The sequence below is a fragment of the Oncorhynchus masou genome, chromosome 20, assembly GCF_036934945.1.
Source record: "Oncorhynchus masou masou isolate Uvic2021 chromosome 20, UVic_Omas_1.1, whole genome shotgun sequence".
Taxonomy (NCBI): domain Eukaryota; kingdom Metazoa; phylum Chordata; class Actinopteri; order Salmoniformes; family Salmonidae; genus Oncorhynchus; species Oncorhynchus masou.
This window is the reverse complement of record NC_088231.1, coordinates 1734217-1761508: the sequence shown is the minus strand read 5'-3', so window position 1 is coordinate 1761508 and position 27292 is coordinate 1734217. Positions and strand designations below refer to the sequence as shown.

The 27292-nt window shown below is 42.8% G+C and overlaps 1 protein-coding gene across 4 annotated transcripts in view; it reads right to left on the bottom strand.

The window, feature by feature from the left end:
- trim2a (tripartite motif containing 2a) overlaps positions 1 to 27292 on the bottom strand; it is a 62135-nt gene that overhangs the window by 9468 nt on the left and 25375 nt on the right. For 2 of the 4 annotated variants that reach the window (XM_064926007.1, XM_064926005.1), the window contains exons 2-9: positions 13334 to 13515; positions 11645 to 11885; positions 10922 to 11073; positions 8976 to 9156; positions 6443 to 7166; positions 4976 to 5079; positions 1857 to 2024; positions 1119 to 1299 (exon numbers count right to left, since the gene is read on the bottom strand). In XM_064926007.1, coding sequence (XP_064782079.1) covers positions 1119 to 1299; positions 1857 to 2024; positions 4976 to 5079; positions 6443 to 7166; positions 8976 to 9156; positions 10922 to 11073; positions 11645 to 11885; positions 13334 to 13470 — 1888 coding nt within the window. In that variant the 5' untranslated portion in view covers positions 13471 to 13515. Of the gene's footprint in view, positions 1 to 1118; positions 1300 to 1856; positions 2025 to 4975; positions 5080 to 6442; positions 7167 to 8975; positions 9157 to 10921; positions 11074 to 11644; positions 11886 to 13333; positions 13516 to 16604; positions 16850 to 27292 lie in introns of those variants that run through there. The other 2 variants (XM_064926006.1, XM_064926008.1) reach the window with 2 other exon arrangements.

Sequence of the window (27292 nt, the reverse complement as noted above, 5' to 3'; positions counted from 1 at the left end):
AGCACATAGGGCTGTGTGAAACTTACTCCTCAGCCTGAAGTGTCCCCACTTGGGCATGGACTGGTAAGATGCTTTAGGAGGATGGTCATGTGTGCTAGCAAGGCAAAGGTCCTTTGTGGCCACCAAGCCACTATATGTGGCCCCAGCATAAGGTGTCGAGATCCTCACAAATCAAAACAAGGAGAGGACCAACCCTAACCCGGTGATCATCTCCTACCAGCCTGCTGCTCCTGCTGGGTACCTCATGGCTGCCATTCAGGTAAATCTAAATTATTGGATTTCATGTGGACAATACTTAGAAATGTAAACTTTAGTCATGTGAATTAAGATTAACAAGTGATTATATAGGCCTATTACTCCAGAAGAAGAAAACAATCAAAGCAACGTCAATAAAGCATTTCTTTTCAAAATGGAAACACGATGGACTGTCATGTTTAGGTAAGGTTAACCCATATCTTTAAAGCAGCAATCAGCAGTTGAAACAATTACAAAGCATACTCCCCACCACTGTTTCTGTAAAAAGAGGGGGGGAATGGGGCAGGAGAAATGTAACTGCTCTCAAATTCAAAGACAGAGCTATGAATGCAAGGATATCCATGAATACAAAATTATAGTTTCAATCATGTTTTGAGGCTGTACAGTATTTGTTTATATTTACAAACATTGTAGTAAAACAAGCTATATTTTGGGTTCTGATGGGGTATGTCAGTTGAAGTAAGCTGATGAGGAACAAGTTATATTCTATAAGAATCAATGGGTACATATTCATTTATAAGTCCAAAAATGGATGTTGCAACCGCTGATTGCCCCTTTAAGATAAGGTTGGGTTAATTGAAAATGTAAATATTGAATGGAAACACACACACACACACACACACACACACACACACACACACACACACACACACACACACACACACACACGAGACTGACAAAATAAATGGGCTTCAAGATATTAGGAAGAGCATGCGAGAAGTCCCTCTTGATCAAATAAAATGTTATAGCTCAAAAGGTCACGGTCACATCCCAAAGGTCACTTGCCTGGGGGAGTCCTCATTCCGCATGCAGGTGGTGTGAGCAAAAGACAGGGAGTGGAGAGGGGAGTGCAACACCATTACCATTGAGTGTACCTGCAAACTGCCGGTCGCCGTTTCCGCGGTTACCAAACTTGGTGACCAGCTTGCCGTTGGGCTGGAAGATGAAGACGCAACACGCCTTGTTGTCCACGATGATGACGTGGCCGTTCCTGTCCACCGACACTCCTTTGGGGCCCATCAGCTTGCCCGAGCCAATCTTATTCTGGGGGAGATAGAGGAACAGTCAGGAAGGACAGTGGATAATACCCCAGTATTTCTGTTGGGTATTTTATATAAAGAAATAGCAAACAGGTTCATGCTTCAGGTTAACATTTCAGGCTAACGTCAAAGTCTCATAGTGGCATGGGAACCTATTTTTCAGGTGCTGCTGGGTAGAAAAAGACTCATCAAGTCAGAAAGCATACCCACATTGAGTTATCCATTATCAGTAAGCATCAGCCATGCAAAGCATCACTTAGGATAAAGCAATTCTGACAGCAGCTATTAGATGACATGACGGAACAGACCGGAATCCAAACTGAATAGCCCTCCATTTCAATATATTTTCACTTCAATGATTAAGTCTGGACCTGCTCCAATTGAGAGGCACTCTGGCCGATAATTGGGGTGGTTAGAAAGCAGCACAGATGATTTCAACAAATTCAGGTCCGAATCCAGACTGAGGGTTCCAGATCCAGACTCAATCAGTAAAGTGGAACAGAGCGATATCTAGTGTGGATTCCAGGATAAATGACAGCATTGTATACATTTTGAACTCACTTTGAACTTCCCGTCGCTGGAGAAGATGCTAACCCACTTGTTGTCGTAGTCGGCTATGATGATGTCACCGTTGGGGTGGACCGCCACTCCTGTGGGCCGCTGCAGTTGCCCTGGAGACCGTCCACGCACCCCAAAGCGACTCTTGAACAGACCGTCGTTAGAGAAGATCTGCAAAAGAAACACGGGCCTGAATCTGATTGTCAAAATGCTTTGAAATATAAAACTTAAATCAATGGATAGTGAGGGCTCTTTTTTTCAGTCCTTTAAGGAAATCATTTGAAAATCCTGCTTGATATGATAAATAAATGACACTTTTCAATTATTGAACTGGAATTGTTAGAGTTGGTATGTTTGCCATATTTTCAAATTTGCAAAATCACCACGATATACAGCAAATCAAAACATTTGAGCAGTCAGAGCTCCTAACCGAGTCTCGTTTTCATCCAGTCTATTTCAGAAGAATATTCTTCAGACAATCTCTTCAGACACACCTCAAAAGAGCTCTGGTGAGAACTCACAGTCAAAAGATACCACTGTGACTAGGTCAAGGTAGAACGACTTCAGAGAGATGAGCTCGACGCAGGGCTGTTCAATTCCATTTCTGTACGGGCAAAACACTTCTGTTTTTCATCCTCTCCTCCATTCATGGACTAATTCAAACCTTTGACAGCAGGTGAGTGCAATTAACTACCAGGTAGAAAAAAAATAAAATAAAATATTTTGGCCCTCCAGGTCTGGAATTGAACAGACCTGAGCTAGATGCTAACTACCACTGTTATGTACAGAACCAGTCAAAAGTTTGGACACACTTCTTTATTTTACTATTTTCTACATTAGAATAATAGTGAAGACATCAAAACTATGAAATAACACATATTGAATCATGTAGTAACCAAAAAAAGTGTTGAACAAATCAAAATATATTTTATATTTGAGATTTGTCAAAGAAACCACCCTTTGCCTTAATGACAGCTTTGCACACTCTTGTCATTCTCTCAACCAGCTTCATGAGGGAGTCACCTGGAGTGCCTTTAAATTAACAGGTGTGCCTTGTTCTTTCCTTCTTAATGTGTTTGCGCTAATCAGTTGTGTAGTCACAAGGTATGCAGAAGATATCCCTATTTGGTAAAAGACCAAGTCCATATTATGGCAAGAACAGCTCAAATAAGCGAAGAGAAACGAAAGTCTGTCATTACTTTAAGACATGAATGTCAGTCAATACGGAACATTTCAAGAACTTTGAAGGTTTCTTCAAGGGCAGTCGCAAAAACCATCAAGCGCTATGATAAAACTGGCTTTCATGAGGACCGCCACAGGAAAGGAAGACCCAGAGTTACCTCTGTAGCAGAAGATAAGTTCATTAGAGTTACCAGACTCAAATTGCAGCCCAAATAAATTATTCACAGAGTTCAAGTAACAGACACATCTCAACATCAACGGTTCAGAGGAGACTGTATGAATCAGGCCTTCATTGTCAAAATGCTGCAAGAAACCCCTACCAAAGGACACCAAAAAGAAGAAGAGGCTTTGGCCAAGAAACACGAGCAATGGACATTAGACCGGTGAAAATCTGTCCTTTGGTCTGATGAGTCCAAATTTGAGATTTTTTATTCCAACCACCGTGTCTATGTGATACACAGAGTAGGTGAATGGATGACCTCCACATGTGTGGTTCCCACCTTGAAGCATGGAGGAGGTGGTGTGATGGTGCTTTGCTGGTGACACTGTCTGTGATTTATTTAGAATTCAAGACACACTTAACCAGCATGGCTACCACAGCATTCTGCAGCGATACGCCATCCCATCTTGTTTGCGCATAGTGGGAGTATCATTTGTTTTTCGACAGGACAATGACCCAACACACCTCTAGGCTGTGAAATGGCTATTTGACCAAGAAGGAGAGTGATGGAGTGCTGCAGCAGATGACCTGGCCTCCACAATCCCTCAACCAAATTGAGATGGTTTGGGATGATTAGGATCACAGAGTAAAGGAATAGCAACCACCAAGTGCTCAGCATATGTGGGAACTCCTTCAAGACTGTTGGAAAAGCATTCCACATGAAGCTGGTGTGCACAATTTTCATCAAGGAAAATGGTGGCTACTTTGAAGAATGTAAAAATATATAATATATTTTGATTTGTTAAACACTTTTTGGTTACTACATGATTCCATGTGTGTTATTTCATAGTTTTGATGTCTTCACTATTATTCTACAATGTAAAAATAAAGAAAAACCCTTGAATGAGTAGGTGTCCAAACTTTTGACTGGTTCTGTAAATGGGATAAAATATTTGAATGAAAGAGTCTAACTACAGTAGAAACTTATTTTATCATGCCTAATCTGTATTACATAAAACAACAAATGATGTGCTCACTCAAAAATGAATGTGTGCTGTGGTCAATAAATAAATTAAAACCTATTTTTTGTCAATTTCCATTATTCATCTGGTATTCAAGCCATGTAAATCCACAGATCAACAACGCGAATTTACAACAACAAAACAAAAAAAAATCACAAAACACAAGTGCTTGTATGTTCATTTGATGGAACATATTCTCATCCCTTTTCAAATCAAATGCATTAAAGGGAGGACGGACAGCTGATGGTTGGTCTCCATGGAGATGACAAAGTGCAGGTCTCACCAAGCTAATTATGTTCAATAGCGATGAGGAGTCATCACACAATTCCCTCAGATATCTCCCTCAGGTGAAGAGAAGAAGCATGATGTGCTTGTTGAGCCTACCTTGAACAACTGGCATCATCTGAATATAAGACATCCTACTGTACAGTGTTAAAACCACTTTGAGAACTAGTGAAAAGTGTTATGGAAACGCAATCTATTATTGCAGTCCATTTTATGACTGCTAGTTCTCTTTTGAAGCCAAATGTTTTTACATTTGTGTGACGGGTAACCTTGCATTGAGGCCTTGAGACCTCTGTTAGCTCTAACAGTAATGCCTGAGCATTAGCTCAACAGGCCTTGGTCAAAAATAGTGCACTAAGGAATAGGGTGCTATTTGGGATTCAGTCAAGGTCTGCGTGGCATAAATGACATGGGTTTAATGAGCGATCTACGAAATAGAGCTCGAGATGACATTCTCCAGCCAGTTCCCTTACCTGAACACACTGGTTATTGCTGTCTGCTATCAACACCTTGCCTACTGAGGAGGCAGCCACACCTTGTAGATTGGTGAATTCCCCTTTGTTTCTTCCCTTTGTACCTGGAAGGCATGAAATAAATAAAGTGTCAAATTCCCCCGTAATGCTTATTCATCCTATGAGCGTAGATGAAGAGTTTCCAAAGTGAAAACATTTTGACATATGATTTTTTTTTTTGATAAAGTGAACTGTATTATTCTTACATTGGTCAGTTCTCTGAGTAACTTTTTCCCAATTCCACACAAAAACTTTGACTAGTAATTCATAACATATCAGCGTTGTCACGGTACTAGAATTTTGACTTTGATACCAATACCAGGTTTAGTATCACGATACTCGATACCACCACAATACTTGACACCAAAATGATACCACAGCAAAAAAAGGTATTTTCACCAAAGTCACAGAATGGCACTTGATCCAGACAGAAAAAGTCAGCTACTGTTCTGTTCAATTGTTTGGCATCTTTGGACTTTTTCTTCTTCTTTTTTTACATCAAAATGTTAAATCAATTATACAATCATAAAATCAATTGGACTTTGTTTTTACTAATCAAACTACATAACATAAAACGGTAATATTGTATTTGAATGGTAAATCTCTATTGATAAACTGGGTAAATTAGGTCCCGTGTGGCTCAGTTGGTATGGCGCTTGCAACGCCAGGGTTGTGGGTTCGATGTCCCACGTGGGACCAGTATGAAAATGTATGCACTCACTACTACTGTAAGTCGCTCTGGATAAGAGCATCTGCTAAATTACTCAAATGTAAACATAGCCTAGGCCTGTTCACAATACAGGTGAATATATACTCAATAGGAGACCAATTAAGTGAATGAATAAAGTTTTTGGTGACAATCAGCTTTCAAATCAGTACATTTTGCATTACAGTCTCCATATTAAATCACAAATAAAGTACTACGGTAGTAAATTGATGTTCGCTTCCGCTGTAAACTAGCAAGGAAAGTTAGCCTACAAAGCTTGATGCTACCAAGACTCCTTGCATTGTAAAGTGATCTAGCCTGTATGGACATTGTTTTGCGAACAGTAATTAAGAGTTTCGACATTTCGTTTGCGCATTATTCAAGTGTGTTAGCTCCCCACTCTGCACAGAAGTTAACATGATGCAGTCCAGACTCCAAGTGCAGGCTATCAATGAGTAAGTGGAGCAGGCACGGTGTGCGCCTCACAATTTAAGCGATAGAGTTGATCCGTGAAACACATTTTTACAGAAGTACTGAAAGTAACCAGAATTCAAGTACCGAAGCGATTTTTATGTTCTAGTATCAAAAAAGTACAAATGTTTCGGTATACCCTATACCGTACAACACTACAACATATGTATTAGGTGAATGGTCCCTTTAAATGTGTTAGTTGAACCTTCCCTTTAAATCTGTTAAAACACCAATGATAAGGCAACCATTACCGATCCTGAAAATTAGGTCATCTTCGATGGGGTTCTCTTTCCTCTTCCCCGTGCTGTACATACTGGCTGGCCTCTTGATGGCCTTCTGCTTGACGTGGCTACTCCCCGGTGACTTCAACCTCTTCTTAGCGCTCTCCGTACTGGGCGACACGTCGGCCGACTTAGTCGCTTTAATCTTAAAGGGACTCCCCTTAATATGCTGGTCGTACAGACGCAGCGACAGCGTCAAACTACCCTCTTTTGGTGCCGTGTACAGATACTCGTACGTCCCGTTCTTGTTGTCTAGTATCTCGCCGTCACCCACGCTGCCGTCCGGCGTGGCAATCTCCGCCGTGATGTTAGCTTTCCCCATCTTACACAGCTCACCGTCCTTGTCCTTGGTCGTGATGGTGACAGAGGTGGGCAGGCCCGCTACGCACTGCCTCAGGCCCTCGCCCGTAGCCACTGTCTCAGACGCCACAGCATTTGTTGTAACTATAGTACCCAGATTGTGGATGGACTTCTTGAGGCCCTCCGTCTCCACTAGGAAGTCCAGCTGGTCGTTCTCCCCGGGCTGTAGGGGTAGCTCTCGGCTGGCCAACTCGCTGAGTCGCTCGCTCATCTGCTTCTTGACGAGCAGGACCTCGGCCTCGGTGCCGTGGCTCAGGGCCTGCTCGGTGAAATTGCAGCTGCTGTTGATGCCATCCTGGCCCTGGAATAACGTGTCCAGCTGGGCTTGGAGCACCTGGGAGAAACACAATGTAGGGTGAGGGCGTAGAAGGGTGTCAGGTGGGTGTGAATGGAGATGCACATGTGGGCATGCAAACACCTGTCAGTGTGAGGGGATGACAACACACACACACACACACACACACATACATACATACATACATACATACATAATCTGTCAATGTAAATAGACAAACATTGTCCAACGTCTGATCAACAAACACATTCACTTAACAAATGTGTGCACACAGACACATGCAAATATACACTGCAAGCAGGGAACTGGAAAAATGCACACAACAAATGAAAACACACATCTGCTTTTAGACAGCTGTCCACATGCCACATGAATATCAGTTAATTTGCTGTACTGAGAATAAAGCTACATTTTCCATTTCCAAGAATAAACATAGAATTGCAGACTAAGCTTAGTGGACTTTTGACACATCCACTGGTTTGGCATATGGAAGAGGGTCGACTAACTATCAAAGTTATCACTTGTTAACATAACACCACAGCACAAAAATGCTACAGGGCTGGGTTGAAACACTGAGCGTCGCACACACACACACACACACACAGTCTCACTGTCTCTCACCTGCATCTGGCTATCAGACTCATCCTCTTCGACCACACGAGAAGCCATTGAGCTCTCAAAGTCCCCAGCCAAAACTACTTTCTCCACCACTATCTATATCAAACCTTGCTTCATACTGTATAAGACTCACACTCTGCAAGAATAACACAAAGATGTTCTAGATAGAGAAAGAGGACGTACCAAGGGCAGGGAGATACAGCGCACACTCACTTAGCTCAGTGCATTGTGGAAGCCTACACCACTGTACCTACCCACTTTATCAACCCTTCTCTGCTTTCAAGACTCACCCTCTCTTTAAACATGAATAGCTCAGCTAGCTTGCTAGCTAGAAAGATACAGCACTTTCAAAGCCTAAATTACCAACTAGATAAACACAACGACAACCCCAAAGCCTAGATATAGTAAAGTAGAAAGTGTCCACAGTCCACACCCTATAGGAAAAGGCAGAAAGATTAAAGTGCTCCCTTCCTTTGTGCAGCACTCTGTCTGCTCTAGCCAGCAGGTCCTACTGGTGAATCATTCCCATGTGATGGTGCTCTGCTCCCTAAGGGGAGGGCGTTGGGCACTAGGCCAGCCTGGTTGATTGGTTCTCTGGGCTGGGTGGGGCATCAGCTTTTCTGCCCTGGCAGTCAGTCTCTCCTCCCTTCCAGCCCTCCCCAAACCATGTTTTATTTAATAATTTCTCAGAGAACAGCCTGATCCACAGCTGAGCCACTGGCATGCAAAGTAGAAGCAGTGTAAACAGAGCCTCTGCTGCTGTGTGGGATAGTAGAACGAACAGAGGACTTTATTTATATTGTTATGTTATTTATCCTTTATTAATACAGGTTTCATTTAATATTTTAGGATAGAGATCTGTTTCTAGGAAGGCACGTTGGAATCAGAAAATGTTTCAGTTGTTGTAAAATTACCATCTACTGCTTTCAATAAATACTAGATTTTCAGATTGGGAAGCATCTACTTTCACTATTTTTCTTGTTTACATTCAGAGTATAATGCTGTTCATTCTTGGTTTAAAAACTATGCCCATGTTTAGAAATCTATTTCCTTTATCTCCTAATCATTTAACTACTTACCTTCATTGACCACCTGCCTCTAATTTCGTATCATATTGACTGTGTGCACTAAACAAATTGCCAAAACAAATCAGAAACCTACAAGAAAAGGTTCTAATTAATGTCCCACTCAACAACCCCCCCCCAATTTATCAAATGTTGGGGGCCCCACCTTCTGCTTGAGGCCGTAGTTGACCTCAAGCTCCATGAGCAGGACACTCTTGCGGACGTTCAGGGTCTTCTGCAACTCATCGAACGTGGTGTGGATGTCCCCCTCGATGGAGCTCTTCTGATTGGTCAGCTGCTGCAGGATCTCCGACAGCACCTGCAGGGCCGAGTCGATTTCAGGCAGCCTGAAGAAAGGGAGGGAGTCAGAGGGTGGGTGCGATCAGTCTTACGTCAAAATTAGCTGACTGTAACTACATCACTTCGAAGGATGGAGCGCATTGTCCCTCAAACTATTGGGCCATCGGGGATAATGCTTAGGTTGCCTCTGATACATATGCAGTGCCTTTGGAAAGAATTCAGACACTTGACTTATTCCACATTGTTAGGTTACAGCCTTATTCAGACCCTTTACTCAGTACTTAGTTGAAGCACCTTTGGCAGCATTTACAGCCTTGAGTTTCCTGGTATGACACTACAAGCTTGGCACATCACTATTTGGTGAGTTTCTCCCATTCTTCTCTGCAGATCTTCTCAAGCTCTATCAGGTTGGATGGGGAGCGTCACTGCACATTAATTTCCAGGTCTCTACAGAGATGTTCGATCGGGTTCAAGTCCGGGCTCTGGCTGGACCACTCAAGAACACGTAGAGACTTGTCCTGAAGCCACTCCGCGTTGTCTTGGCTTTGTGCTTAGGGTTGTTGTCCTGTTGGAGGGTGAATCTTCACCCCAGTCTGAGGTTGTGAGCGTTCAGGAGCAGGTTTTCATCAAGGATCTCTGTGTACTTTGCTCTGTTCCTCGATCTTAACTCGTTTCCCAATTACTGCTGCTGAAAAACATCCCAACAACATGATGCTGCCACCACCATGCTTCACTGTAGGGATGGTGCCAGGTTTCCTCCAGATGTGACGCTTGGCATTCAGGCCAAAGAGTTAAATCTTGGTTCCAGAGAATCTTGTTTCTCATGGTCTGAGAGTCTTTAGGTGCCTTTTGGCCAAATCCAAGCGGAAATTCATGTGCCTTTTACTGAGGAGTGACTTCCGTCTGGCCACTCTACCATAAAAGCCTGATTGGTGGAGCGCTGTAGAGATGGTTGTCCTTCTGGAAGTGGCATCCATCTCCACAGAGGAACTCTGGAACTCTGTCAGAGTGACCATCAGGTTCTTGGTCACCTCCCTGTCCCTTCAATGCTGCAGAAATGTTTTGGTACCCTTCTCCAGATCTGTGCCTCGACACAATCCTGTCTTGACGCTGTACGGACAATTCCTTCGACCTCGTAGCTTGCTTTTGCTCTGACATGCACTGTCAACTGTGGGACCTTATAGACAGGTGTGTGCCTTTCCAAATCATGTCCAATCAATTGAATTTGCCACAGGTGGACTCCAGTCAAGTTCCAGCTAAATCTAAAGGATGATCAATGGAAACAGGATGCATCGGAGCTCAATTTCTGGTCTCATAGCAAAGGGTCTGACTACTTGTAAAAATAAGGTATCTGTTTTTTATTTTTAATACATTTGCAAAACTTTTCCCAAAACAGTTTTTGCTTTGTCATTATGTGTAGATTGCTGAGGAATTTGTTTTATTTTATCCATTTTAGAATAAGGTTGTAATGTAGCAAAATGTGGAAAAGGTTAAGGGGTCTGAATACTTTACGAAGGCAAAGCCTAAGGTCCAAAATGGGTAGATGAAGGACTTTGAGTCTAATAGGAAAACTCAATACACTAGTGCAAATTGGGGAAGAACATATGATGAATTCTGTGTACAAATATAACCATATTAACCCACTTTCCCCAGGGGTGTGTGTTGGGCCATTACCTTTTTTTGACTGTGTCCAGTGCAACTGGATGTCATAATTATTATTAAATGGTTATTTTCTGGTTGTAATTTGTTTAAATGGATGTAAATATGTCGTATAACGTCTTGGTGTCCCCAGGGGTATGTATTGGCCCCTACCGGTATTTGACGGCGTCAAGCTGTTCCTGCAGTGAGGCCTTGTGCTGCTCGACCACATCTTTGAGGGGTACAGTGGGGTGCTCGGCATGCTCGCCGCTCGTACAGTCCTGGCACATGGCTGTCTCACACGGTGGACAGTAGAACTCCATCACCTAGGCAAGAGCAAAGCAAGAGTTTAAAGGTCAAGGTACGGTATGAGAATCCATTTTCTCCTTACCTTTTCCTTCCCTCTGACATGATTGCAAATGCATACTGTGCAGGTGTGCAAAAGCACTCCCCAAATATTCCCAGAATATATGAGGGCACAAAATACTGTAGATATTTACTAACCCTATCATTTATCTCCTCTTAACTATATTCAAAAAAACACCACACAAGTAATCCAAAATCCTTTCTTCCCCAAAACATCACACCCTGTTGTAAACCTCTATATCAAGCATTGAAGCAAGTCATTATCCTCACTTAGGAGTTCAGTGCCAGTGTGGAAGTGCCCCCATGCCAGTAGCCCATAAAAATAAACATGTTGCTATGGTGACGAGAGATAGAGAGAGAGAGATGAATGTCACGGAATTTCCTGGTGGGATTCCTTGACCATCACTGTAATTTCAAGGTGACCTATCGGTAGAATAATTTACTAGGATGATAACGTTAGATGGACAGTGATGGATGGAAATTATTATCTGTGTGTGTGTGAGAGAGAGTCCGTCTGTTGTTATATCCTACATTTCCTACGTGGTTGGGACAGGAGAGCGGTTGTCCCGTGGCCACAGAGCTGATGGTCTCCAACACAGCGTTCTCCTGGCTGCAGCTGTCGCTGGGGGGCCGCTGCAGCACATCCATCAGGTTGGTGATGAAGAAGTTGCTCTGCAGCGCCGCCACGCCTTTCTCCGGCAGGATGGATGTCTGGCGGCACACGGGGCACGACAGCGTCAGGCTGTGGGCCGGGATGTAGTTCTGCAGGCACCTGGAGAGGAGAGAGGCGGGTAGAAGGGCAGAGTTAAATGTCAGATGTACTTAGTGTTTCTAGACTATTTCTATACCACCACAGCCCTAATACCTGTCATGACAGAAAACACAGGCTACACGCGTGCATCCCAAATGGCCCCAGGTCAAAAGTAGTTGCCTAAATAGGGAAGAGGTTGATATTTGGGATGCAACAACAGACATATGTATCATACATCTATGTTATTATGACTCTCGTCTAGTATATTCTGCTTGAATCAGGATTCAACAAATCCTAAAATGTTGTAGTAGCAGTCTACAGGGTTATTTCCACCATACACCAACAACACTGACTTATAATACCAGTGAGTGACTCTAGAACATATTGTATGAAGGGGTGGGATTCAGTCAGTCACACACTGCCTAGCCCTAGATAGCGTCCTGCAATACATTTAAGTACCTGATTTATGGGAGAAGAACAAAAGCCCAGAAAATGGTCCCACAAAATATATATATAAAAAACAACTTTAAATGGCCTATTGAATTGCTAGTTTGATTTCATTCTATCTAGTCATATACAATTTTCACAGAGACGCTGATTCACTGTTTAATCACTGATTTATTAAGTTGTTCGATGGTCATCAAAGTCAACACAGAATTAAAAATGGAAGAAGAACCTAACATTTCAATCAAGTTAAAGTTTTCTGCCCCTCAAAAACGAATTAAATTGTTATATCCAGCACACACACAGAAGTTGCCTGCACCATACTGACTCCAAAATGAACAGAGAGACTAAATAGAGGGACTAGAGAGGGACAGAGTGGGGGGAAAGAGGATAGGAGAGAAGACAGACAGAAGAAGGGTAATTGAGAGACAGAAGACCGAGAGAAGTCTCTAGTCCCTCTCTGTCTACAATCAGAGACAAAGGCAGAAGGAGAAAGAGACAACGATAGGGAGAGAAAACAAGCAAAAGATAGAGAATGAGCAAAAGAGAGCGAGAGCATCTTGGTACAACAGCATCATCAAATCTAATTGAGTAATGTCACGCTCTAGATGCTATACAGAACAATGATACAGGCAGAGACAGGCACTGAGCTCTCCCTTCTTCTCTCAGGGACAAAGGCAGCTAGTCTAGGAGGGTGACATGGACAGACCAAATGTAATCACAGAAAAGACAGTCATTTTGTGAAGCTACAGTATTTAGTTTCTATATTCAGCTAAGTTCCCTATCCATGACAAAAGGAGAGACACTTTATACATATTTGGTTAGGTCATCTTTAATCCAAGGATGTGTGATGAGCAAGCATCACTTTCTATCACCCTTAATTGGCAGAATATTCACACGTTTGCTAACCGATAAATCACACTCAAAGAAAAATCAGGCTCACGCACTCTCCCAAACTGGACATATAGAACAAAAATGAGACAGGCAGTTCACACACACACACACACACACACACACACACACACCTCTCACAGAAGGTATGGAGGCAGGGCAGCACTTTGGGGTTGTCGTAGCGGTCCAGGCATATGCTGCAGATCAGGAACTGCTTGTCGATCTGTCGCACCACAGGGCTGGGGATGCTACTGGAGCCTTCACTGGCCATCCTAATACTCTGTCATAAAGTTCCCCTTTCCGCTCACCCTGGACCCTAGAGAGAGACAGAGAGAAGAGGGTTAGAGGGGTTCACACACATACGCACGGATGCCCATGTTAAAATTTCGACACAGAGGGTTTTGGAGGTATTCACACACATACAGAAGTGTCCAAAATGTTCGCATTTCCAACCAGTATGCATATGCACACACACAAAGGTAAAAGGAGGAGACACACGTCAGCTGCTTGCTTTCTCCCATCCTGCCCCTCACCGAGACAGGAAATGCCCAACACACAAATCACAGTTCTGTCACAGCAACAGCAAAACATCTCAACATATACATACTGATATGTGGACTATGAACAGCAGAGGGTTCAAGTATTAATGTAGGATCTTAAATAATATTTCCCACAATATGGCCTATAAAGCTCAGGACTTAACAATTTTTTTAATTTTACCTTTTATTTAACTAGGCAAGTCAGTTAAGAACAAATTCTTATTTTCAATGACAGTGGGTTAACTGCCTGTTCAGGGGCAGAACGACAGAGTTGTACCTTGTCAGCTCGGGGATTTGAACTTGCAACCTTCCGGTTACTAGTCCAACGCTCTAACCACTAGGCTACCCTGCCTCTCCATCACACACAATGGCATTATAATATTGTACTGCTTAGTAGTAGTCATCAACAAGTCTATGAAATAAAATCACCCTCAAAGAACATGGAATAAGACCTAAGAAGTTAACTGCTCACTCAATGACTTACATAAAACAAAAAAGCATACAGATTGACAACTACGACCAACCAAAAGAAATTAGCCTTTTAGCATTTTGGCTAAATCACAGTAATTTCAAATGGTTGCTTGGGGAACAGATCTGAACCCCAGGAAGTGGTCCCAGACCCGTTTGTGCCACCTTGCCAACTTTTGGCATTACCATGCCAAAAGCACCAACAGATTTGGGACCAGGCAAACATGACCCATGGCTGGTAGGGGGAAAAAAATACAGGTAAGGAGGTCAATCTCAGGCAATGGCACCAGCTGAATAGCAACAGTAGAGCCAACAACTGGGGACCAAGCAATTCTGGCTACGGATACTAGCCACAGAAGAGTAGAACGTCCCCGAAAAATAAGGAGAGAAAGAAAAAAAGATCCACTGTGGTTTTGGGGCCTTGGCCCTTGTCAGTACCCCTCAAATGCCATCTGGCATCCCTACCCAGGATCAATAACTCAATTTGGGGCTTGGATGATCTCAAAATAGATTTTTTTGCTATGGCTTCAGTGCTATGCTAGGTGCATGTTTCCAGAAAAAGCACTGAGTTATGAATATTTGATAACAAAGTGAAAGCAAAGCAGCGCATATACAGTAGAAGCTTAGTGATGCCACTGAGGACAGAGTTGAGTGCTGAGCCATAGGAAAAGTAAAGTACAATATACTGTTCAATACAAGCAGGCCTCAGACTCATGAGATTGGATAGCACTGTACAGTGAGTACTCAGTACAATCTTGTGAAACGTGTCTATGATTAGGTTAGAATTTGGTCCAGTCCAGTCCATCATCAAGGCCAGGGTGGTCTCAGTGTGAGCAAAGCATGTGTGTCAACTAGCTAGCTGTCTCAGGTTGTATTTAGGACAGGCAAAGAAACAGGACGCCTCTGCCGCTTGTAGAAAAAGGCCCTGAGGGAGACTCTCCCTCCCTCACTGATATCTTGTACAGTATGTGCCAGAAAATAGCTTTACAGGAAAAAAGAAAACCGTTGTCATGGCTACCGGGATGGAGAAGAGGTCAGCCCCTTCACTTGGTTTAACCCTTTCCGTATAGTTTGCTTAAATCTTAAATGCTGACTACTCAACAGTACACAGCAGAAGTCCTTCATAGTGTCTGTCGCTACCTTACCTAAGCTACAATATTTACATAACTTTGGTTGTGCTGCCCTTGAAGCTTAGTGGGTTTTAGCCAAGCGGTGGATTGAGATTTTTTTTAAAGCTAGATTTATCTGGAAAGCTTTGGTATTACGTCATTACACAGTCCTTTTCACTTCCTTGGTCAACTATGGGTTAACTCTCCACACGTGGGGGCTCGGGACCTTAAAGAGGATGACAATATGGTTCATGGTGTATTGAGATAACCCCGAATATTTATGACACCATAACACTCAATAAACAAACAAAGAGATTCGCACACTCTTAATCAAATGATTCCAACAATTGAATGGGGTAAACCTAATAACCAATGTTTCGGCAACGCAGCGCCTCCTTCAGGGTTACATAATGAATGCTTGAACCAGGTTATGTAGGAATATTTTTGGGGTGTGCGTCAGCTTTTTTTAGTCATAACACTCAATATCCCAAGGGTATCTAATAAAACACAGTATTGTTGATCAAATGTTTTACATTGAAAAATCAACCGCAACGAAAGCCTTGTCAATCAAATAGAGCATTTGATGAACCACAATCCGGCTCCTTCCCTGATTTATCAATTCCATTAAACATCGCTGCATATCTAGGTGGATTTGCAGTGCATGAAAGACGATTATGAAACTGTTCCACAAATCCTTCTTTCAGACAGACACAACAAGACTCAGACACAACACAACAGACACAACGAAGACAACACCAAACACAGACAGAACACATACAAAACTCCTGTCATCTCACAAAGGGAGGTCTTGCCATTACATAATCTTTATGTAAGGCAACGTGAAATGCAACTAAATAAATCCTGCTTGATTAATCCATCAATATGCTTCTAGCAGAGTGTCATAGGCAACAGATGACTGATGACAAAAAGGTAGATTTCTGTTAAAGATGTCAAATTATCTTGACCAATCAGAGAATCCAAGTGCAACTTACATGAGAAAACATAGATATCTGTAGAAATCAGCATTAACAATGACCCTATTTGAAAATGCCCAATACTAAATCAATCAAATCAATACACAAAACCATAAATCCATTACTCCAGCATATACAGTGCATCGCCCAAAAGTGATGACATTGCTAAGACACTATATAAATCACTCTAAAATCCCTATCCCAAACACTCAGTCACAGCAATCAACAGGCGTCACCACTAAGCCGATATAGTAAGTGACACTGTCACCCACCCAGAGCTACCCATGCCAACACAAGACCGTGCCATCTACCCACCGCGTTCTGTAGGAGCCCTACCATCGCCGAGTCATCCTTGGCTTAAAACACAGCGCATGCTTGTGCCCTCTAAAGACACTCCTGTCCAGGGAGCAGAGAAATTATGAGCTGCTTAAAGAGCTGCTAAGCTTGAAAATAGATGACGACACATATCAAGAGCAGAGAGTTAGAGTGAGAGAGGAGGATTAATTGTGAGAGCCAACAGTGTAGACCTATGTCTGGACTCGTAGCCAATCAATCTCTTAAATCTCTTCCCCTCTCCCTCCCTCCCTCCCTCCATCCGTCACTTTTCCTTTCCCCCCCCCATCACCCTCTTTCTGTCTCCCTCTGTCTCCCCTCTGTTTTCCACTCACCCTATATATCCCTCCCTCCCTTCCTCCCACTCTCAAGTTAATGCTGGCTCACTGCAGAAGAGCTGGCAAAGGATCCTGGGAAAGGGACGCAGCAGCGTCAGTAAGCAGCAGGGAGCGGATTGGCTGGCCTCTTGAAGAGTGACCAATGAGACAGGGAAAAGCCGGCGTGGGTCAGCTCAGCAACCAATGAGGCAGAAGCTAACAGGATCAAAGGGAGCAGCAGTGTGGATGTGTGTATATACCCATATTGCTGACTCACTGCACAGAGAGAGAGACAGGGAGATGGAGATAAAGGTAGAGAAAAAGAAAGGGGGGAGCAGGGAAGAATGAATATTGATTAGGGCATGGGGAAGCCAGGGAGATATTAAAGAAGAGAAAAAGATATAGAAGGATGGAGAGAGACTACAGAGAGTGAACAAGACTAGAGCAGTGTTCCCCAAACTCGGTCCCGGTGCATTTTTTTGTTGTTGCACCAGACGGCTGATTCAAATAACCAACAAATGATTAAGCTTTGAATCAGCTGTGTAATGCTAGGGCAAAAACCAAAACTGGCACCCCTTGGGGTCCTGAGGACCGATCAAAAAGGCAGCCTCAATAGCACATGCACACACACACACAAAATAAATAAACACTCACACAGACAGTGACTCGTAGACACAGCCGGACATACACACACGCAAATGTCAATTCTAAACAGCGACAGCGGGGAATTGAGGTAACAGCAACTCGGTAGGTAGTACTAGCATTAGAAATGACAAGACAATTCATCTGATCACAAACTAACTAAGATATGGCAAAGCTGTTGGCTTCTGTCTAGATAACAGCCTATAACATTTGACAGTTTAGAATGACAAAATATTGTGAGGGCATCCAGAAACATGACAGTATGCAAATGTGACAAAAATAACATGGTCTTCATTCTCAATTCAAGCCTTCTGCGTAGACTTGGGCTGCATCCCAAATGGCATCCTATTCTCTATTATAGTACCTAAGGTCCCTGTTCAAAAGGAGTGCACTATATAGAGAATATGATGCTATTTGGGACACACCCGGGTCGTGACACCACCCTCTCTGCTCTTGCGTAATGAAACGGCAGGTTTCATCTCACTCGCCTCATTGAGCAGGTCCTTAAGTACTGTGATTAAAAAGGAAAGTGGAATTCCACGAGCCTGGCCCTTGTCATACTAAGGAGTGACATGATGGAACAAACAGACTGGTACTCAGGCTAGAATTTCCCTCTCATTTGTAGTTCAGATAGCAGGAAACCGATAGGGAGATAAAACGGAGACACAGGAGGAAAACACAGGAGGAAGGGTGTAGATCGGGATTGAAGCCTGGTCTCCAGTGAGGAGGCATGTACTAGCCAGGAGTGTTATCCACTTGACCACAGCTCTGGATAGCACTGCATGATTACCAGGATGCTTGGGAGGCTAGTAGACATCTAGAGAAATTAGAATCAGGTCATGTGGGCCTATGTGTGATGGATGGATGGACAGAGAGACTGGAAAGGCTTTTATAGAAGTGAATTGCGTGAACTGCACCAATAAGGGCACAATTGCACAAGCATATATCCAATTCATTGCCTGCAAAATTTTAAGTTGAGATGCAGCACAACAAGAAAGTCTCTTTTCCAAGGAGTACAGACAGAAGACAAGTGTTTTGTCCAATACCATTATGCTGCTACACATTCTTATACCTTAATGCCTCCAAAAAAACAGAGCATACGCAAAGCCAAAACAGGGTTGAAAAGAAACCAATCCACTTCACAAGACTGTATTCAACGAAAGGATTCTCCTCTTTTATTGGGTCAGAATCAGAACTCACTCGACCAAACTTGACCCATAGCCACAGGCTCATAGTGTAGCATGCTGATGGCGAGTGTTCCAATCCAGTGCTTTACACACAAAAGCTCAGTCCCAAATGGTAACCTACTCCCTATACAGTGACCAGGGCCCATAGGGGTGTCATTTGGGACGCACACATTATCTGGCTTTCAAAGGAGTTCTTGCTGCTAATACTATACAACTCAGAATGAAGAGTCATCAACACATTAGTAACTGCGCATGTGGAATGCCAAGAAGGTGCACTGCAAAATAATGATGTTTTTCTGCAAGGATTTTTAGGATACCATGAAATTACCAATATCAAGCTAACGGAATTGCGTTGAGTCTCAGATTTTTTCACTTAAAATGTAAAACCAAACAAAAACATTGATTGCAAAGTTTAACAAACCATACAACTCTATGCACAAGGGCGACTTTTAACAATTTACACTGAACATTTTACAAAAACACATTTACTGGAAGAACTGTGCAGAGGCAAAGTTTGGAAAGAGAATTTTGTTAAAAAAGTCCATGTCAAAAATATCTAAATGTTTTAAATATGTTTAATAAGGAGCGTGTGAATTTTTGTTAAAAATCATGCAAAATTTCAACGTCCTGCTAGTCATGCCAGGAATATAGTATATGCATATGATTAGTATGTGTGGATAGAAAACACTGAAGTTTATAAAACTGGTTAAATGATGTCTGTGACTATAACAGAACGTGTGTAGGTGGCAAAATCACAAGGAAAACTGTTCACAAAAAACACGAAAAAAATATCAATCTGCCAGTCTCTGTATTGTCTATGGCAAGGGAAAATATATAGCGACCGGTTTACAGTTCCTACAGCTTCCGCACGATGTCGCCAGTGTTGGGAATTGTATTGAAGTTCATCCTTGGTCAAATGAGTAATAGGCACTTCCTGTCGTCGGGTATACAGGAGGAAGTTATGAAAGGTAGAATATGGACGATGATTTCAAGACTTGCTGCTATTGAATACAGATCGGCCCGTGATCAATTTGATCGTTTATTAACATTTACTAATACCTAAAGTTGGATTACAAAAGTAGTTTGAAGTGTTTTGTCAAAGTTTGTAGGCAACTTTTTTAATTTAAAAAAATGACGTTGCGTTTTGAAACTGAGTTTTTTCCTGGATCTGACCGTGTTCATAAATGGACATTTTGGGTATACATGGACCGATTTAATCGAAAAAAGACCCAATTGTGATGTTAATGGGACATATAGGAGTGCCAACAAAGCTCGTCAAAGGTAATGACTGTTTTATATTTTATTTCTGCCTTTTGTGTAGCACCGGCTACGCTAATTATTTTGTTTACGTCCCCTTCTGGTATTTCTGGGGGTTACATGCTATCAGATAATAGCTTCTCATGCTTTCGCCGAAAAGCATTTAAAAAATCTGACATGTTTGCTACATTCACAACGAGTGTAGCTTTAATTGAGTACCCTGCATGTGTGTTTTAATGAAAGTTTGAGTTGTATCGAGTACTATAAGTTGGCGCTCTGGAATTTCCGCTGATTTTGATACCTGTACAGGGACCGCAGCCATAGGAGGTTAAATATCTGCTCCGAATTAAGATTCTGCGATGTCGGCAGAAAGAATGGTATGTTAGCTATAACATGACACATTGACTTTGAAAAAAATCTCTTTTGGTTATTGAACTACATTAAAAGTGGATTTACACCCTGTAATGGAAATTCAGTAACAGAATTTGATCAAGGGTGTCTCCGAAGTCGGTCCCTCTCCTTGTTCGGGCGACGTTTGGCGGTCAACGGTCTTCTAGCCATCACTGATCCACATTTCATTTTCCATTTGTCTCGTCTTCCCACACACCTGGTTTCAATCCCAGCAATGACATGTGTATTTAACCTTGTGCACATTATGTCTTGGGTGTTGTCCCATTATGATTATTGTGTTTTGTTCACAGTGATTTTTATCATTAAACTGCACCGTTGGAACACAGTCTTTGCTCTCCTGCGCCTGACTTCTCTACCGCCAGTACGCACGCCTTACAGAATACAGGACCAAACCTATGGAGTCAGCAGGAGCAGGTACACCGGGTATACGGGTGAAGGAGCGTGTCCGGGAGCACGCAGCAATGGTCCACCATCTTGGCCCCGCCATGAACCGCGTTGTCCAGACAATGGACCACTGGGAGAGACAGGGAGTTCTCCCAGCGCCTCCACCAGCACAACCAGGGTCTCCACTATGCGCCTCTCCTTCTCCTGGTCTCAGTGGGATTCGTCTCTCCCTTCCCCAGGAATATGATGGGACGGCTGCGAACTGCCAGGGGTTCCTATTACAAATGCACCTATACCTGGCAACCGTCCACCCGGCTCCTTCGGGCCGTGAGAGGGTGTCCGCCCTCGCCTCGTGCCTCACCGGGAAAGCCCTGGAGTGGGCCAATGCCGTGTGGAGAGGGGGAGATGCGGCGTTGGACCAGTTTGAGGAGTTCACCCGCCGACCACTCACCCAAGGGTAGAACGGCGGGAGAGCGCCTCTACCATCTGAGACAGGGGACGAGGAGCGCCCAGGAGTTTCAGCACATGGCTACCGGCGCGGGATGGAACGACAGGGCCCTGATCGACCAGTATTGTTGCAGTCTGCGCGAGGATGTCCGTCGGGAGTTGGCCTGCAGAGACACCACCTTCAAGTTCGACAAGCTGGTGGACCTGTCCATCCGGCTGGATAACCTGCTGGCTACCCACGGATGTTCAGATCAGGGTCTGTTGGTTCCATCCCTTCGAACCCCCTCTCCAATACCCATGGAGCTGGGAGGGGCGGTGCGCAGGGAGACCGTCTGATTCATTTTCATAGTCAGAGAGCGAGTCAGCATGGCACGATCGTTCTCCAGAAAGTAATCCATCACAACTTTTCCCCACTGACCTTTGAGAGCCTGATAACTTCAGGGTAGCAATAATATTGAGAGTAGTAGCAAATATTTGCAGTTCTCCATTGCTAATGTTATATCTTTTGAAAAAACTGCAGTAGAAAGGATTATCTACGCATAACGAGCATCTCATTTTATAGACAAGATGCTACATTGCAGACCAATCTGAAACTCCTCTCTCGGCATGTCCAGCCCACTCATCATCTCAGCCATTCATGGCTAGCGGGAAGGTTCCTGAGTTTTTCTTTGGCTAAAACAACTAGGCTTGTAATTTAACAACTGTATTCATATTTACAGATAGCATAAAAGTTTGTTATTAAGGCACATGAAAGCTCACATATTCAAGAAGGCATTTCTGCCAAAAAACGCATTTTGATCAAAACAAATGTTTTACGTTCAAATGGCTCTCCTGTGAAGTCGTGACTTGCGACATACCTAGTTTCCTGATACGGGTCACAATTTGACATGCTCCTATGAACTTCACGTTGGTACAATTTGACATGCTCCTATGAACTTCACGTTGGTACAATTTGACACGCTCCTATGAACTTCACGTTGGTACAATTTGACATGCTCCTATGAACTTCACGTTGGTACAATTTGACATGCTCCTATGAACTTCACGTTGGTACAATTTGACACGCTCCTATGAACTTCACGTTGGTACATTTGCTCCTATGAACTTCACGTTGGTACAATTTGACACGCTCCTATGAACTTCACGTTGGTACAATTTGACATGCTCCTATGAACTTCACGTTGGTACAATTTGACATGCTCCTATGAACTTCACGTTGGTACAATTTGACATGCCACTTTTTACACGGAGATGACCATATCTAGTTTGAGCCTTGTTTGAGTTCCAAAGAAGATCAAAAGAAAGAAATGTCTCTACAGTAATTCATTTTAAAATGGTGGATACACCCCAAGGTTGCCTCTCAAAATGGCACACTATTCTGTATATAGTGCACTACTTTTGACCAGTGCCCATAAGGTGCCATTTGGGATGCAAAACAAAACAAGGACCAAACCAACAAAGCTGATGAAACTACAGTGAAACAAATATATTATTGGTGCAATTTAAATCACAGGAGGCAAAGCATAGCAAGCGTCAACAGCTATATCGTTTATAATAATTACCATAACTAGTGGAAAATTAATTGTAGTGTGTAATTTCAGGCCACTGATTCAGAATTTCACACTACACGAATCAAATCATAATGACTCTTACCGAGGGGGAAAGAACACAAAGCAGATGAGAAGATTTCAATAATAACTTATTATCAGCATGAAACTAAATCTAATCAAGAGAATATAGCCAGTTAGTCTATCAGCAAACAACATTTTAGCCAATAGCAGAAGGGCTTATGGATATACATTTTCATTGTCAGTGCAATCAAATTGTGTCATTGGTCTGTGTGCATCTGCTAGGAGATAGGGCTGCTACGGAATAAACTAGTTCTGTGAAACCACAACAGAGTGAGGAGAATCAGAGACTACAGAGAGATCACAGACTAGATACGAGTCCCTTACTGAGAATTTTTTTTTTTTAAACAGATCAGAGGGGTTGTGGAGGAGGAGGTGAGGACGCTGGAAAGGGGATGTAGGAGGATTGGCTTGGATATAACAGGAACATGGGCGGTAATTCCCAATCATTATGTTTGTGTACATGTGCATCCATACTTGTGCACCCACACCACCCAGTCAGTCCATTTCACCATTCCAGCTGTGAGCTCTGTCTGTCTGTGTCTGTGTGTGCGTGTGTGTGTGTGTATCTTTAAAATGTGTCCACCCTCTCCTCTTCCAGACGCCGGATTGAGGATTACTTCAACCCATTCAGAGGGAGGTCTGCATGACGTTTGGCATCTGTAGACTCACCCATCCCTTCACCCCACCCCCCTGGACAAAGACACTGGGCTGGAAAGAACACTCGCTAAAAAAAGAAAAACTGGTGTTTTGCCCCTCAGAGCAAGGTTATGTGATACAGTAGGCTTATGTCAACTCTCAACATTAACACACCCAGTTCAGTTACATTACTTATATTGCAAATATAGGCCAAAATCCTGTTCGAATAGTCTACATTTTTTCCTTGCTTCAAATAATAATCAGATCTGACATGATTGGAAAAATGTGAAAGCCGCTTACTAGAAACTCCAGTTTCAATCTATCCAATCTTGTTTGACCTATTTTTTTTGCAGTCTATGTGTTTGACCCACAATACATAAAGGGAAGAGAAGAAGTAGTATTGGACCACAGCCCAAACTCCAATATCAAATTCATCAATAATATATACCACTCACCAGTCTCAATGGAAAGCAGTGTCGGTGTGCAGCCCTGTCTCGCCTCTAAGTTTTGGCCAATAATGTCAATACTCTGCTACCCTTTCCATCCCACAGCTCTTTCCAGAGCACTGACCTCAGCTGTTTCCCCCTATGCTCCCTATCTCTCTCCATCTCTCTATGGGAACAACACAAACTGCCTTGTCACGCCATCACAACGGTGACGCCGGCCAAATTTTCTAAACGTAAACCAGAGCGTGAGAGGGACACAAACACACAGTCACACACACACACACACACACACACGTGCGCGCGACTAAAAGGGACACAACAGGTTAGAGCAGGGGGCCCAACGCGCCATAATGTAATCACTAGTAGCATTAGCAGCATGCTAACACCTCAGCTAACTGTCTGAGACTGTAGACAGACACAGGGCTTGTTTTCAGTGAGTGGTGGGATTCATTTCAGAACTGTAGAGAGTGTGTGTTTGGAACACGGGGCCTCTCCTAAGGGGAATCCTAACAGGTTTTCATTGCTTAGGTTTATTAGCAGTGCCAAATTCCAAACACACACGCACAGAACACGCACATACACTTCACCTGGCTGGGATACATATTATCAATGGCTAGACTGGCAACACAAACAAGGCACATAAATGCTGTGCACTTTGTTACCGAGCAACGACCGGAGCACCCCGCATGGTAAAAGGGCTTTCAAATCACCATAATAACAAAAAGGACATTGTGGACTTAATGACTGACATTAAAGTCCTCCCATCATACGTTCTGCATCCCAAATGACACCATAGTCCCTAAATAGTGCAATACTTTTAACCAGGGCACATAGGGTCAAAAGTAGTGCAACCATAGGAAATCGGGTGCTATTTGTGACACAGTTATAGTGTAGGATGAAATAACAGCAATTTCTGTGAGTATTCATTTGATTTAAGATGAGTCTTCATTAACTGGGGAATACAAGTCTTGTTCAATGGAAGGCAACAAAGCTAAATTATAGCATTCGTCTAAAATTAAATGGAAAATGAAAATGACAACAGTCCATGAAGACTACATCAATCCTGAAATGTCGGCACTGTTGTAGATCAACAACTAGCACAAAGCACTTATCATTCAGATGAATTGGACAGTATACACAACTAGAAATGACCTACCATTAACAGGAGACCACTTATCAGAGCAATTAGAGCATACAAATCTAACCAACATATCAGGTATTTTTCATGTAATTATTCTAGCCAGTTAACATTTAGGCAGTTTGTGAGGCAGACATCAAAGATGCCTCAGATTGTATCTACCACTATTATCAGTGACTATAGAATCCATAGTGCTGAATACCATACAGTTGAAGTCGGAAGTTTACATACACCTTAGCTTAATACATTTAAACTCAGTTTTCACAATTCCTGACATTTAATCCTCGTAAAAATCCCGTTTTTAGGTCAGTTAGGATCATAACTTTATTTTAAGAATGTGAAATGTCAGAATAATTAGTAGAGAGAATGATTTATTTCAGCTTTTATTTTCTTTCATCACATTCCCAGTGGGTCAGAAATTTACATACACTCAATTAGTATTTGGTAGCATTGCCTTTAAATTGTTTAACTTGGGTCAAACGTTTCAGGTAGCCTTCGACAAGCCTACCACAAATTCACAGTAAGTGAATTTTGGCCCATCCCTCCTGACAGAGCTGGTGCAACTGAGTCAGGTTTGTAGGCCTTCTTGCTCGCACACGCTTTTTCAGTTCTGCCCACAAATTTTCTATAGGATTGAGGTCAGGGCTCTGTGATGGCCACTCCAATACCTTGACTTTGTTGTCCTTAAGCCAGTTTGCCACAACTTTGGAAGTATGCCTGGGTCATTGTCCACCTGGAAGACCAATTGCGACCAAGCTTTAACTTCCTGACTGATGTCTTGAGATGTTGCTTAAATATATCCACAAAATTTTCCTCCCTCATGACGCCATCTATTTTCTGAAGTGCATCAGTCCCTCCTGCAGCAAAGCACCCCCCCCACATGATGCTGCCACCCCAGTGTTCACGATTGGGATGGTGTTCTTCAGCTTGCAATCCTCCCCTTTTTCCTCCAAACATATTGATGGTCATTATGGCCAGAGGACATTTCTCCAAAAAGTACGATCTGTGTCCCCATGTGCAGTTGCAAACCGTAGTCTGGCTTTTTTATGGCGGTTTTGGTGTAGTGGCTTCTTCCTTGCTGAGCGGCCTTTCAGGTTATGTCGATGTAGGACTCGTTGTACTGTGGATATAGATACTCCTTCCTGAGCGGTATGACGGCTGCGTAGTCCCATGGTGTTTAAACTTGCGTACTATTGTTTGTACAGATGAACATGGTACTTTCAGGCGTTTGGAAATTGCTCCCAAGGATGAGGGCGTGGTCTACAAAAACAATTCTGAGGTCTTGGCTGATTTCTTTTGATTTCCCCATGATGTCAATCAAAGAGGCACTGAGTTTGAAGGTAAGCTTTGAAATACATCCACTGGTACACCTCCAATTGACTCAAATGATTTTAGTGAAATAATCTGTCTGTAAACAATTGTTTGAAAAATTACTTGTGTCATGCACAAAGTAGATGTCCTAACCGACTTGCCAAACTATAGTTTGTTAACAAGAAATTTGTGGAGTGGTTGAAAAACGAGTTTTAATGACTCCAACCTAAGTGTATGTAAACTTCCATTTTCAACTGTATGTAATTAATCCATAAAGGGGCAATCTGCAATTGCTACATCATTTAAAAAAATAAATATGTAATGATATGTACCCATTGATTCTTGAAGAATACAACTTAATATATACAGTGCCTTCGGAAAGTATGCAGACCCCTTGACTTTTTCCACATTTTGTTATGTTACAGCCTTACATGCTGACCAGACCGGACACGTTGTGTGTGTGAGTGTTGCAAAACAAATTTAGAAATCCATGTTATTCAATTATTGCACCCACACTGCTCACGCGCGCCAATGAGCATCTGCGTTGCCAAGGGCAAAAATGAAGTTTTCTATTTCTGACGCAGATCGCGCTGCAAGTCCTGCCTCTCCCATCTCCTCATTGGTTTATAGAAGCAGGTACCCACGTGCCATCTGCTCATTGGTTATACCCACGTGGGGGATTGAAAGACAAAATATTTTGCTGGTTGTCGTGGTAATACTATGAAAGTTTAGATGCCAATCACCATATAAGTTCAAAGATGAAAAAGCCTGGGAGGAGAGATGACTAGAAACGATTCGGTTGACCGTTTTATGTGTGGATTAATTGTCGGAGTAGAGGACCTTGTGCATTTCAGGTAAAATAA